This window comes from Bidens hawaiensis, unplaced genomic scaffold (assembly GCF_021521415.1).
Source record: "Bidens hawaiensis isolate Kalapana, Puna unplaced genomic scaffold, B.hawaiensis_p1.1 tig00021032_1, whole genome shotgun sequence".
In the NCBI taxonomy this organism is placed as follows: domain Eukaryota; kingdom Viridiplantae; phylum Streptophyta; class Magnoliopsida; order Asterales; family Asteraceae; genus Bidens; species Bidens hawaiensis.
In genome coordinates, this window is record NW_027493251.1 from 416,114 (window position 1) to 429,894 (window position 13,781).

The following is a 13,781-nucleotide window of genomic DNA, read 5'->3' on the forward strand; positions in this document are numbered from 1 at the left end:
TTTGACTTTTTGACTGGGGTCAAGATGAATAGGTTCTTATCAGAGGTTTTAATGGACACCCAAGGGGGCAGACAGTCACTCTTGGGTTCTATCAAAATTGCGGTTTTACCGATTGCCAAAGTTTTCACCATGTGCTTTTTGGGATTCTTAATGGCTTCCAAGTATGTTAACATTTTGCCTCCAAGTGGAAGGAAGCTTTTGAATGGGGTAAGTAGTTATTTAATCTTCTATGCATTTATATGAATTCGCTTTCTTATGTTTTATAATTGTTGTATACATAAATATAATTTTATAAATTGTATGATCATGATCTCTATTCATGATCTGCTTAAACTCATTATTTCTGTTTTAATGTAGTTGGTCTTTTCGCTTCTGCTACCATGCTTGATATTCTCTCAACTTGGAGAAGCCATCACATTTGAAAAAATGATCGAGTGGTAAGATTTCAATTTAGCGTTTAAAATTTGAAATGAAAAAGAAAAAAAATGCAGCACACACGATTTTGAGGTACTCACAAAACTTGACACACCACACACCAAATAAACAACCCTAGAATCGATATTATTACTTACCATAAGGATCCAATATTAACCTAACTCGAACTCACCTTTAGTCATAAATTCGGGTTAAACTAATCACAAGTTTACTATTTTACAGGTGGTTCATTCCTTTTAACGTTGTGCTTGCTACCATATCGGGTTCGCTTATAGGATTACTCGTTGCTTGGATTGTCAATCCACCGTACCCATACTTCAAATTTACCATAATTCATATTGGTGTAGGTAAGTTTTGCTGTTTTTAATTAATTCAAGGTAAAAGAGATATTTTATTGAGATTAATTTTTTTAACATGTTACAATCTACGATATATATATATATAGAGAGAGAGAGAGAGAGATGCATTTTCTTATAAAAGTTTGAATGATTTCATGTAGGGAATATCGGGAATGTACCACTGGTCTTAATTGCAGCTTTATGTCGAGATAAATCAAATCCTTTTGGTGATTCCGCTAAATGTGCTCAAGATGGAAACGCCTACATCTCTTTTGGGCAATGGGTAAGTTATGTTTGTTTTTAGTTTTTCGTTACACGTTTAATGCGACTTTAAATTATTTATTAGTATTAGTATCCTAAAAATATTGATCTATACAGGTTGGTGCTATTATTCTCTACACGTATGTTTTTCAAATGCTTGCACCTCCTGTCAAGGGGTCTTTCGATATTGAACATAATAATCTTCCAATAAAAACCACTCCAAAGAGTAACCGCAGTCCTCCTGAAGAAGTTCCTTTGCTTACTCATGAGTCCGAACCGATAAATGAAGATTTACCTACGAATGGAAAGGTAAGAATTAATATTTTTCTTGATATATTTTCTTTGGGTGAATGTTCAACTGTCATGAAAGTTTTATTTTATTTTTATTTATTTTTCTTATTGTAGATAAAGAAATTCTTGAAGTACTGTTATGAGAAGTTGAAGTTAAAGCAAATACTCCAACCCCCTATTATCGCCTCTGTAAGCAACTTGATTGTTTTTCTTGATTTTAGAAGCAACTTATTTGCAAAATAGAAACCGACTTACAAATTATAATGATTTTAGCAACCAACCTCATTTTTAATTGCGTACGACACTAGATGATGTCATGTCAGTTGTCACATCATATGCCCACATATGCAGAAATTATATTGACGCGAAAAAAATTCCTTTTAGAATTTGTGTTTAGAAATGTTCATGAAATGTCACGTCAGATGTCACATGGCGTATACATATATACTAGAATGACAAATAAGCTATCACGCCAAAATTTTAAAATTTTAGCAAAAAAATGACATGCCACGCGTTGTATAAGATTGCTACACTTGTTAATGAATTAAAACTATCTTGCTAAAATAGTAATAAAATGTAAACTGATTTCTATTTTGCGCGTAATTAAAAAACACTTGCTAAATAAGAGAAATCTGAAGTTAAATTTCACATGTTTAACTCATTTATTTAGAAAATGATGTGCGCTATTCACTTGTACCATTTCTAACACACTCATTATTCTTGGTTTATAGATACTAGCTATTTTATTTGGATGTATACCATTCTTAAAGCAGTTGATCTTCACACCTAATGCACCACTCTATTTCTTCACTGATAGCTGCTTGATTCTTGGGTATGCATAATTTTGAGTCTTTTTTTCGTATTTTTATTTTACTTTAGTATCGTATTTGAAGATGGACAAAACTTATTTGTTTATTGGTATCAGGGATGCAATGATCCCTTGCATTTTGTTGGCACTAGGTGGCAATTTGATAGATGGTAAGTTTTACTTGATGTTAATGGTCAAAGAGTGTTTGGATTTGCATATTTATAATAAAAGTCACTACAAATTACAATCCATAATATTCTTAGCCAACGATCCGTAACATATTTAAAACAAAAGCCCATATAAAATTCTTACAGAACATTCTTGAAGAACAACACGCAACAAATCATAAGTCGAATTTTTGTTAATTAGTTATGCGCCTAGAGTTTGGAGTTGAATCTGTTTAGACACGATTAGTTAAACGGGTATACAGGTTCAACCTGTTTAGACACGTTTTAAGCTTGTCGTTAACGTGCTGACCCGTATATGACCCCGATCATGTTTAACTCAGACCCTAACCCGCTTAAATTGGTTTTGAGTCGAGTCGTAAATTGCCAACTCTGCATAAGTTAAGCAATGCCCCTAAATCTATAACCTTCAATAATTTTTAACACACCCCTAAATCTGTAACTTTCGATTTTATGATATCTTCTAAACCTAGATATCTTTTTATTAATTTGGAACAATAACTGCAGGACCTGGGAGTTCAAAACTTGGGTTAAAAACGACCGCTGCGATTATTTTCGGGCGATTAGTTTTGGTTCCGCCAGCTGGATTGGGGATTGTGACATTAGCTGATAAACTTGGATTTCTTCCACCTGATGATAAAATGTTCCGATTCATTCTCCTTTTACAGCATTCAATGCCCACATCTGTTTTATCAGGTACGCACCAAAATCTTGATGGATTTTCTTGAAATTGACAAAGAAAAAGTCAAACTTGCGTCTTATGCGCATATGCATATACATTCAATGTATGTATTTGTATTATCAGATACCCATCAAGAATCTTGATTGATTTTCTCGAAATTGACCAAGAAAAAAGTCAAACCTTTTTTTGTGGCATTCAATTTCTGTATCTGTTTTATGAGATACCCATCGAGAATCTTGATGGATTTTGTAGTAATCTGCCAAAAAAGTCAAACTTGTATATACTTCATTTATCTTGTATCCATTGACTATAAAAAGTCAAACTTGATTCTTATGTGTGCATGCATGCAATGCAGGTGCTGTTGCGAGCTTAAGAGGGTGTGGGAAGGAGGCTGCAGCCATCTTGTTTTGGGTTCATATCTTTGCAATCATATCAATGGCGGGTTGGATTGTTTTGTATCTTAACATCTTGTTCTAGATTTTGTTTCTGAAAGAGAGATGAATGCAGAGTGTATGTAAGCCTCTCTTCATTGGTTATTTTTCACGTTACATTGAATGCTACTATTTGTTCGTTGATATGATTGGAAAGCCACATTTCCAGATTTCCTTGTAATTTGAATGATATATTTTCATTTTAACACGGTTGTGAAACACAAAACTTGATTTATAATTTTCTCTAATTTAGCAGTGTTTCAAACTTCTAATATCCACATTCAACAAAATAGATGACCAGTAGGGAGAACAACAAGAGGACAAAACTAAAGGCATAAAGGCTAAAATGTACTTCTGATTCACAATTTTTAAAGTAATAATTTGTTTCAATTCAATAAAGATAATTAACTTTGGCGGTTGATTTTTTCTTTTCAAAGTTTTAGATGCTTTGTGTTGTACTTTGGTGTTTAAGAGATCAATAGTTACGTTTTGATCTTGGATTGGGTTGTGTGCACTATACTGAAAAAACCGATCTGTAAACCGAAATAACAGAACGTAAACCAAAGGATGGTTTGGTTTTATGTTTTCGTAAAAACTTTCAGTTCAACTAGCAAGTATTTCTATATGCGCGTCGTGGCAGAGTGAGTTAAATACATTACATGTTCAAAAGCTATCATGCGTTGCGTTGGGGAGTCGGTTGGTGTCAACTCGATTCGTTATGGTAGAAGTTTTGTGGCAAAAGTCATTACCAAAGTCGAGGGCCAAAAGTATAAATGTAAGTTGAAATGGCAAAAAATATATATCTACCTAAATAAAATTTTGTGGTTAAAGTATATACTAGACGGGTGCCTGCGAGATGCAGCGGGTGTTTGAACCTGCTAATAACGTACAAATATAAGTGTTTATGGTTCGGTTAAGAAATCGTTTAAATCGGTCATTGATTTGACTTCTTTTTTCTTTTTCTTTTTTACTTTCGGTTTGTTGGTCGGTTTCAAAATTTTCGAAACGTAGTGAACGGTTGGTTCGCGGTTTATATCAGCAACCGGCCATATGAAACCAGAAAAGACTGTAAATTAACCTAATTGCAATATGATTTCTTTTGTAATCTTTGTTGTTATTATTTCACGTCCTAGATATTCCATTAATATTTATCATTTATGTGGCTAAAATTATCAGTTTTTATTTATGATCATCTCAAGTATCATATTATGTTAGTTTATAGTTAAAATTGATGGTACTTTTAAATTATTAATTATTTTAAACTAAATTTATTATTAAAGTTTAAACTGTGAAACCAAACTGGAACCAGGCCGTTAGTAACGATTCGGTTTCAACTTTCAATGGTTGAGTTTGGTTTTGGACGACAAAAAATCAGTATTAACGGTTGGACTCACAAGTTTAACTTAAATACCATCAAAACCGACACTGAACACCCCTACGTAACATATTAATTTATTTAAAATGAAAAAAAAATTACAACAATATCATGTCCAAATTAAAGAGAATAAAATGTTCATTTTTATGGTGCAATTTGTTTATAAAAATATTAATGTATGAAAAGGCTATAGTCGTTTAAAAATCATGGTTGGAAAGTTAGTTTACAAGTTAAATTAAAAACATAATATGGTTAAAGATGAGGGACCAAACTTGTAAGTTGAATGGATTGTGTTTAAAAGACACGTTTACCCTTAATAACACATGTACATCATGCTTTAAGTGTTGTAAATTACTTAAAAATTGGTGTCTTAATTTGTCCTTGTTTGATGTATTATATATAGTATATATATAGATATATATGAAACTTTTGTGATAAAAGCCTAATAACCAAAGCTAAGAGACAAAAAAAATATATATGTGCCACACTTTTTTTTCGGCCAAAGTCTTACGAAATCGAAGTTGGCGTTTAACAAAACAAAACCCATTTATTAGGGAAAATCCGCAAACTAGCCATTATTGACCCACCTTTTTCTAGTTCTAACCCAAGATCAAAACAAATTCCATAAATAGCCACACTAATCCGTTGGATCCGTCAGAAACCGTTTCTGATTTGACGGAATAATGAGCCTATCAGGATGTGCTAGGAAGCATATTATTCCATCGGATGCGACGGTTTCCATTTTGTCCGACGGGTTAATGACACAAAACGACGTATTAATAAAGAATCGGATCTGACAGTTCAGTTTATGCTTCCGACAACGGATCCGGCTGTATAATTTGTTCGACGAACCATAGATTTTTCAGTTCAAGGGCTTTTGATTTTGAGTTATAGAGTGAAATTGAACACTATGCATGTGTTCTTCTCGAAAAACTAAGTGATTTGCACTATTGATTTGCTTTTGTGGAGAAATAAGAAAGATGGAGATAGAGATTAGTTATGAATGTTTAGGGTTTGAGAGGTAGAAGATGAAGAATTCTGTCGGATCCGACGAAATTTCTTAAAACTCCGTCGGATCCATTAATACATTGATACGTGGCGTGATTTTAAATGTCCAAAATTCCGTCGGACGGTGTTAAAATTCTATTGGATCGGACGGAAAACTAGGCTATTTTGGGGATTTTTATGTAAACCCATGCTATTTTTGAAAAAAAAATTGGTCAATTATGTTTATTTTTGGAAATTTCACAATTAATTATTAAGGGTGTCCAAGATATGGCAAACCCCCCCCCCCCCCCCCACCCCCACCCAACGAATCTGAACAAAATTCAAACCAAAAATCTAGAATCGAACGGTCTATAAAATTTTTAGAACCAAAATTATAGTTTTTTATTCAACTAAAACCAAAACCGACCTAAAAAGATCCATATGCACACCCTTAAATTTAATCTTAAGACTACCAATAAATGAAATTAGAAACATAATTATAAATATAAATGATAAAAGCGAACAAAAGGATGCAATATTATGTTGCAAATTATAAAAATGCTTTAACTGGACGTGTTGTCTATAAAATATTTTTGGATCTCCTTTTGTTCTAACTTATGATTCGGTACGTCGACCAACTTTGACTTCAAGTAAACCTGTCCCCTCATCCAGCCTTTAGTTATAATTATATAAATATGATAATTTGGAAAAGAAAAGAAAATACTAGTAACTTATTATATTAACATTCCCATGTATGCAAGATAAACAAAGTTAACAACCTGAAGTTTGGATCGCACATAGTAAATAGTAATTAAAACTAATATGAGAAGAGTTGTATCTTTTGTCAGAACATATGTAAGCTATGACGTTTTATGCGTTGATGGATTATAAGATCTGGCATTGGCACATCCTACTATACTATTAAAACAAATGAGATTGTCTCTACATGCTTATTCTCTATTGGTCCATTACCTTTATTTTCAAATATATGTTACACTTCTCTAATTTTCTTAACAATTAAATAAATTAAAAAGAAATTAAATTACTAATAATTAATGTAAGCATTTAACTTTAAGTTTCAAAACCAGTTTTCCAATATTCAATTGTTTCAACTTCGGTTTCCTTGATATTCAATTCCTTTTAACCTAATCACCCGAAATCCCTCTTTCAATCGGCCATTATTTTACATTGATCCTATGATGATTTCATTAGATCCTGCAAATATAACGACACCGGAGTTTGGCTAAATAAGCGTGACCGACGATAAGATCGGTAGTTAGGACTTAGGAGAGTAAATACAGTTGGTTTTAATGTTTACAGGTCTTATGATTTGATCATTTTGATTATATTTTAAATAATACATAATGAAGATACCAAACATGACAATTTATTAATTATGCATCTATTTGTGTTCAATAGTTATTATATGTTATATGAACATTAAGATTAACAGATACTATAATACCAACATTAAAGTTGTTATTTTAAATTTCAATTATTTGTATCTACGTATAACAAATAGACCTAAGTTTGAATAGTTTTTAAAAATTTAGACACTCACTTGGCTTTATATATTTGGAAGCAACCAAATATTACTAATTAAATTAAAACTTTTATTATATAGACAGTAACTGACTAAATTTTGGTTTGACCTTTCTTATTTTATGTATAAAATTCAAAATAGACAGTTACTTTTAAAACTTGTCTTGTGTTATGCCTTTAATCTCGCAACCTTTCCCTTTGTTTTACAAATGATGTTAATACAATTACAGTTGTTTGATATTGCAATTAAAAACTTTTAGATACATTCTATATTTGTTTATGTGTTCTAAAATACTCATCTATCCCATGTCTCACTATCGATTAATTGTATATATTTGGGTCTAAGACTCACATCTTCCACATCGTATCAAGGTATGTTTTCAGTATCGTTTCATTAATATATAAAATTTTGAAAAAAGGAAGGGACTGTAACGAACTCTACTGAACGTTGGATTTGAATCACAGGCAACCGATGTTAAGCACATATGTGTATTCATGCGTAACATATATGGCAAAATGATCAGTCAGGTTTTCCTTTCATATTTTATTTTGTTTTTTTTTCTTCTGGTTTTAGAATGAGAGGTCAAGGATATATCAGTCATAGCACGTGCCAAGTTGAAGACAATATTTGCCTAAAGGAAGGTAAAATATGGCAATATTATCTACACCATATTCGACTTTTTGTTTAGACTGGTTCAGGATACGGTGATTTTAAAGTTCAATATGTCATTCAACGGGTTTTTCTTTTATATTTTATTTTGTTTTTTTACTGGGTTTAGATAGGAGAGGACAATGATATATCAGTCACGACACGAGGTAAGTTGAAGATGATATTTACCAAGAGGAAGGTAAAATATGACATTCTCTACATCATAATCTATTTTTTGTTGGTTCATAATACTAATACTCTGATTTTATCATTTTAACAATGAATATTTAATTCAACGGGTTTTTCTTTCGTATCTTATTTTATTTTGTTTTCTGGTTTTGGATAGGAGAGGACAAGGATATATCAATCATGGAATATTGGCATGCGTCAAGTTGAAGAAGATATTAGCCAAGAAGAATGTAAAATATGTCATTCTCTACACCATAATCTACTTTGTATTAGACGGGTTCATGATATTACGAATTTAAATATTTAAGATATTCAAAGTATATAAAATAAATAAGCTAATCTTCTAATTTAGAAAGAGAAGAATTGGTAAAGAAAATATATATGTGTGTTGAAAGTAGAATGGCCAAAGAATGATGGACCTGTTGTCCATATGGGCGGGCATGTTGACCTTCAAAAGTTCGGTGTTGAATTGGCCCGTATGGAAGTTCGAACCTTTATCGTTACTTTTGGTAACTCTAGAAATTTGGTCGGTTTGGATCTTTCACTTCAATAATATGGTTGGTTTAGTTAATGGAACGTTTAGATTTAATACACAATTTGTTAGAGATGAATGGTTTTTATCTATTTCATAATAAAGTTGATAGGGATGTTTGATCTTTGAGAGGTAGTAATTGATATGGTTGTTTTTTTAACTAAATAATTATAATATGATTAATGTTTTTTTTAATCTTTGCATATTTTGTTCAAAATGTTAATGCAGGGGTTGATATGTTGTTTTAATACAGTTACGATCCAAAATAGGATGAGTAACTATCCAAATACATGTACATTTTGGCACGGGTTTGATTGACCTATAATGGTTTTTGTCCAACACTTAATAAAACTTTTTATGCACTTAGCGTAATTTATGTCCACATAAGTTAAAGGATATAATATCGATTTCACATAGATTCATCGGTTTAGTTTGGACAACCGAGAAATACAAAAGATGAATTGAATTATGGGCCTCGAAGATAAAGCTTAGAGTTAAAATTAAATGGTTGGTTTATGTATTCAGTGTTATGTGCCGTTTTGAATTAATAATAAAAGAGTTGAATTATATTATTTTATATCTGCGTGTTTTGATGTATTTTTGGTTTAATCCAATTTGTTATTCGGATAGAAATCATATCATTAATTTATATACTTTTTTACCTTTTTGTTGGGTCAATAAAATTGATAAGAAAATGCTGGAATCTTCTCAACCTCCTCGATAGTAGCTAAGTATGGAACTTGAGCAAATTCAGGCACTTCGAGCAAAGTTTTCACTATCCCGAGCAAATTATATTATGCGAGTAAGGTTATCTTCTTGAAGTTTTCTAGGTGTCAAGCTTCGAGCAAGCTACACTTCGTCAAGCAAGGTTGTTATTCTATCGAGTACAGTTTTCACACAAGCAAACACTTGATTGTCTGAGCATAAACCAAGTTTATAAGCAAGCTTGGTGGGTCGAGCAAAAATAAAATAAATGAGGATCTCAAGTTTGCCTGTGAGAAGTAAGTGGATTTATTCTAAGTATTTTTCCAAGCAAAGTTCAATCTCGAGCAAGTTATAGTATCAGAGTATACTTTGCTTGCTCCAATAACCCTTAGTGAAGATTGAAGAAATCAAGAAGAACAATTTAAACAGAAGACAGTTTCACGTTATAGTTTGTTTTGCAATTACCATTAACAAAATTAAAAGTCAGTCTCCCACAAGATTGAGATATACCCGAGAGACCCGGTTTTTACACATGATCAACTGTATGTAGCTTGATCAAGAGTGATGAGTAAATACGGTGTTAAAATGATTATTTTAGACAACAAGGTATAACTACAAACAAAACAACAAATATGTTTTATAAGAAAACTTTTAATATTTTATGAACTTTATGTTTTTAAGTTTTCAGTTATGTTTGTAAGCATCGTACTATAAAACTTACTTTTTCACAAATTTATGTTTTTAATAGCTTTGTTTCCATATGAATATAAATTGCAATTATAAATTATATTGCCATCTCAAAAAGTAGGGCTGTGCACGGTTCGGTTTTTAGGTGAAACCGAAACCGAAACATCGGTTTTTTCAAATATACAAACCGTTCGGTTTCGGTTTTTCGGTTTCGGTTCGGTTATTTTCGGTTTTTTTTGTTATACTTTGGGCTTTAGATTGATTCTTGGACCCATTTATTTAAACATAAGTTCGGTTCGGTTGGGCTAAACAAACTTTGTTAAACCTAATGGGCCACAGTTAGTATATGTTAAACAAAGACTTGTGGACCACAAAGTTGGGCTAAACAAATTATATATTCTAGTGGATCTTGAAGAAATACGGTTCGGTTCGGTTATACATCGATTCGGTTAATATGTCGGTTTGGTTATTCGGTTCGGTTCAGTTTTTTTCGGTTTTTTAGAAATGAGTAACCGAACCAAAACCGAAATTTCGGTTTTTCAAAAAACAAAAAAAAAACCCTCGGTTAATGTTTCGGTTTGGTTTTTTCGGTTAATTCGGTTTCGGTTCGGTTTTTTCGGTTTTCTGCTCACCCCTATCAAAAAGCATATTAAAAAAAATGTTTTCCTTTCAAATTGTATATGTGTGTACTTCAAAATTTCTCTATTTTCACCCGTGTCGTACACGGGTCAATAACCTAGTACAACATTATGCAAAAGTTAGATGGAGTTAATCTTAATCGATACATGATAGCCATGGTCCAAAGAACTTCGACATTAACATGTACTAGAGATGCTTTCAATTAAAAATTAAGAACTCTGACACAGTGGTATCAAAATGTTAGCTAAAAATATTTATGTTAGCCTTAGACATTCTTAATTGTGTGATCAAGCTCGACACGAAAGATATGTGTCGTTTATGTAATCAGTTAAAGTTTAGTTTTGAGTTATTTATGTAACATTTGTAGGTTAGTGGGTCTTTATGTGAATTTAGTCATTTACATATGGGGAAATTCTCAAAATAGTCCATTACAAGAGAGAGATTTTCAAAATAGTCCAAAAGTTGTTAAAATTACCAAAATAGTCCATGGAAATCTATCTGCAGCGTGACATTGGTACTCGTGACGTGAGATTTGATTAACCACTCACAGTGTGACACGTGTGAAGGAACGTGAAAGTTTCAACGAAATCTGTCTTCGCCGAGAGTTTTCAACTCAAAATCATTTTCTCAAAAATTCATCTCCCCTGACGCATTTCAGGTGAATTTCGTCTTTTTTTGCATAAAAAGAAGAGTTGTCAGAAAAGATAGATTTTGTTACAAATTATTTAAATTCGATGGTTTTTAGATGAACGTTATTTTTTTTGCATAAAAAGAATAATTGTGTATAAAACTTTTTTGAAAATCATATCCACCACCCACCACCACCACCACCCACCGCCATCATCCACCACCACCCACCGCCATCGTTTTTTTTAAACTTTTTTGAAAATCATCTAACAAGACTAATATCATTGGAAAAGTATCGTTTTTTTTTGCAACTTTTTTGAAATTTCTCGTAGGAGACGAAATTCACCTGAAATGCGTCGGAGGAGATGATTTTGGGTTGAAAACTCTCGGCAAAGATAGATTTCATTGAAACTTTCACATTCCTTTATACGTGTCACACTGTGAGTGGTTAATCAAATCTCACGTCACGAGTACCAATATCACGCTGCAGATAGGTTTCCATGAACTATTTTGGTAATTTTAACAACTTTTGGACTATTTTGAAAATCTCTCTTTTGTAATGGATTATTTTAAGAATTTCACCTTTACATATTATGTGGTTAGTTATATAACTACCATTTAGTTATATAAGTGGCCCACAAAAGTTAACTAACCATCATAGTGAGTTAAAGTACGATCGGAGAGATTAGAGGGTTTATGAGTTTGTCATTAAAAACAAATATAATAATTGTTGTTAAGACTAAGAATATTCAAGACAGAATATAAGCATTTTTCCAAAAATAATGATAATGTTATTTTAGTTGTAACAATATGGTTACTCCAAATAAAACTAGAAATTGTTAAACAAAGTTCATAGTTCTATTTTTTTACATTCTAAGCGACTCTTCTCCTTTCGTGAACACGTTGAACCAAAATTCCATGTCATCATGCAGATTTGAGTGGTACCCACATTCATTTGGAAGTTGACCAATGTTTTCATGGACCATTCTCAAGCTGTCGTCTGAGTTCTCACCTGAAAAAACCTCTGACCAAAACTCATCATCCATATCCACGAAGTTCTCCAAAACCATTTCCTCCATGCACAAGCTATCATTTGTACTTGGAGTCACAGAAGATATGTCGGTACACGAAGTTTGCGGCAGATCTATTCGGTTATAACTTGACTGACTGCATGTTTTCGTGTCTAACGGCGACAATCCGGCCTTTTCTTCTTTAGCATCATTATGGTTAGGTTTTTGTTTTACTCTCTTTTTTAAATGTGTGTGCCACACGTTTTTTATCTCGTTATCTGTTCGTCCAGGTAATCTTGCAGCAATAGCTGCCCATCTACAATAATCCAAAAATAAAAAAAGAATATCGAATCACGACGTATTTTTTGTATTTTAATATGAAACAACTTAGAATGAGGGCGGCGGGGGTGTACGTTTAGCATAACCAAGAAAAAATATAATTATCCGACGAATGATTGGAAACATGCACACACCTATTTCCCAATTCTTTGTGTAATTGCAAGATTGTTTCTTCTTCTTGTTTGCTATAGTTACCCCTTTTAATATCGGGGCGTAAGTAATTGGTCCATCTTAGCCTGCAACTCTTCCCACACCTCCGTAAACCTGAAAAGATCATCATAAAGATTAGACATTGCTGATCAACATGAACACGAGAAAGAGTGGTCATCGAGAGTGATCAAATCATGCTTTGATGGTTACCGGCAAGTTTAGGAAGAGCACGCCAATTCGGGTGACCATGCTGGTTTATATAATTTATGAGGATTCGGTCTTCTTGGTGACTCCATGGGCCTTTCTTTACATTCGTCTTTTCGCAGCATGGAGCTCTCACCATTTTTGTCCAGCTTTTGTATGTTGATTAGTTAATGGAGTTCTTGAAGGTTGAGAAGTAGTGAGGTGAAATGAGAAAGGAGCATGGGTTTAAATAGGGGGTGGATGATAACTACGATGAAAATGATAGTGGAGTGAGGATGTAGTAGCCAAGCCAACCAGTTTGACCAGCATTATATATATAATACTTGTGTTTAATTTAAATATTTTAAGAACATATTATGTTAACAAGAGTGGGAAACACATGTAGAGTTTTGAAATTGATACATGAATAAGGGAATCCGGACATGATAGAATATCCACATATGCTCCATAAAGTCATCTTCATAATGAAAACGCTAGCAACTAGCAATTAATCCTGTAAAAACCGTCAGCCTTGTTACAAAAAGAAGGTTTTCTTCCTATAACCACCACCCTCTATTTTGTAGGATTAGCTGTTGGTATTTGCTAGCGTTTTCATCAAGAATTTGTGTTTGTAGACCAGGTATGAGTATTATATTACCCATATCTGGAAGTTCAATACATAAAGTGATAAAATGGTTACATAACTGTATTAAAATCAATGTATTAATTGGTAAAT

At 32.6% G+C, this 13,781-nt stretch overlaps 2 protein-coding genes across 2 annotated transcripts; one reads left to right on the top strand and one right to left on the bottom strand.

The window, feature by feature from the left end:
* Positions 1-3,538, top strand: LOC143562535 (protein PIN-LIKES 6-like). The gene is made up of 10 exons (XM_077050309.1): positions 1-207; positions 358-437; positions 658-782; positions 935-1,056; positions 1,152-1,343; positions 1,440-1,514; positions 2,057-2,157; positions 2,251-2,303; positions 2,826-3,014; positions 3,356-3,538. Exons 1-10 carry the CDS (start codon positions 25-27, stop codon positions 3,475-3,477), a joined length of 1,242 nt encoding a protein of 413 aa, XP_076906424.1. The 5' UTR covers positions 1-24; the 3' UTR covers positions 3,478-3,538.
* An 8,691-nt stretch (positions 3,539-12,229) lies between these two features.
* Positions 12,230-13,360, bottom strand: LOC143562536 (transcription factor MYB14-like). The gene is made up of 3 exons (XM_077050310.1): positions 13,073-13,360; positions 12,847-12,976; positions 12,230-12,689 (listed from the first exon to the last, which is right to left on the bottom strand). Exons 1-3 carry the CDS (start codon positions 13,203-13,205, stop codon positions 12,230-12,232), a joined length of 723 nt encoding a protein of 240 aa, XP_076906425.1. The 5' UTR covers positions 13,206-13,360.
* Positions 13,361-13,781: the final 421 nt, after the last annotated feature.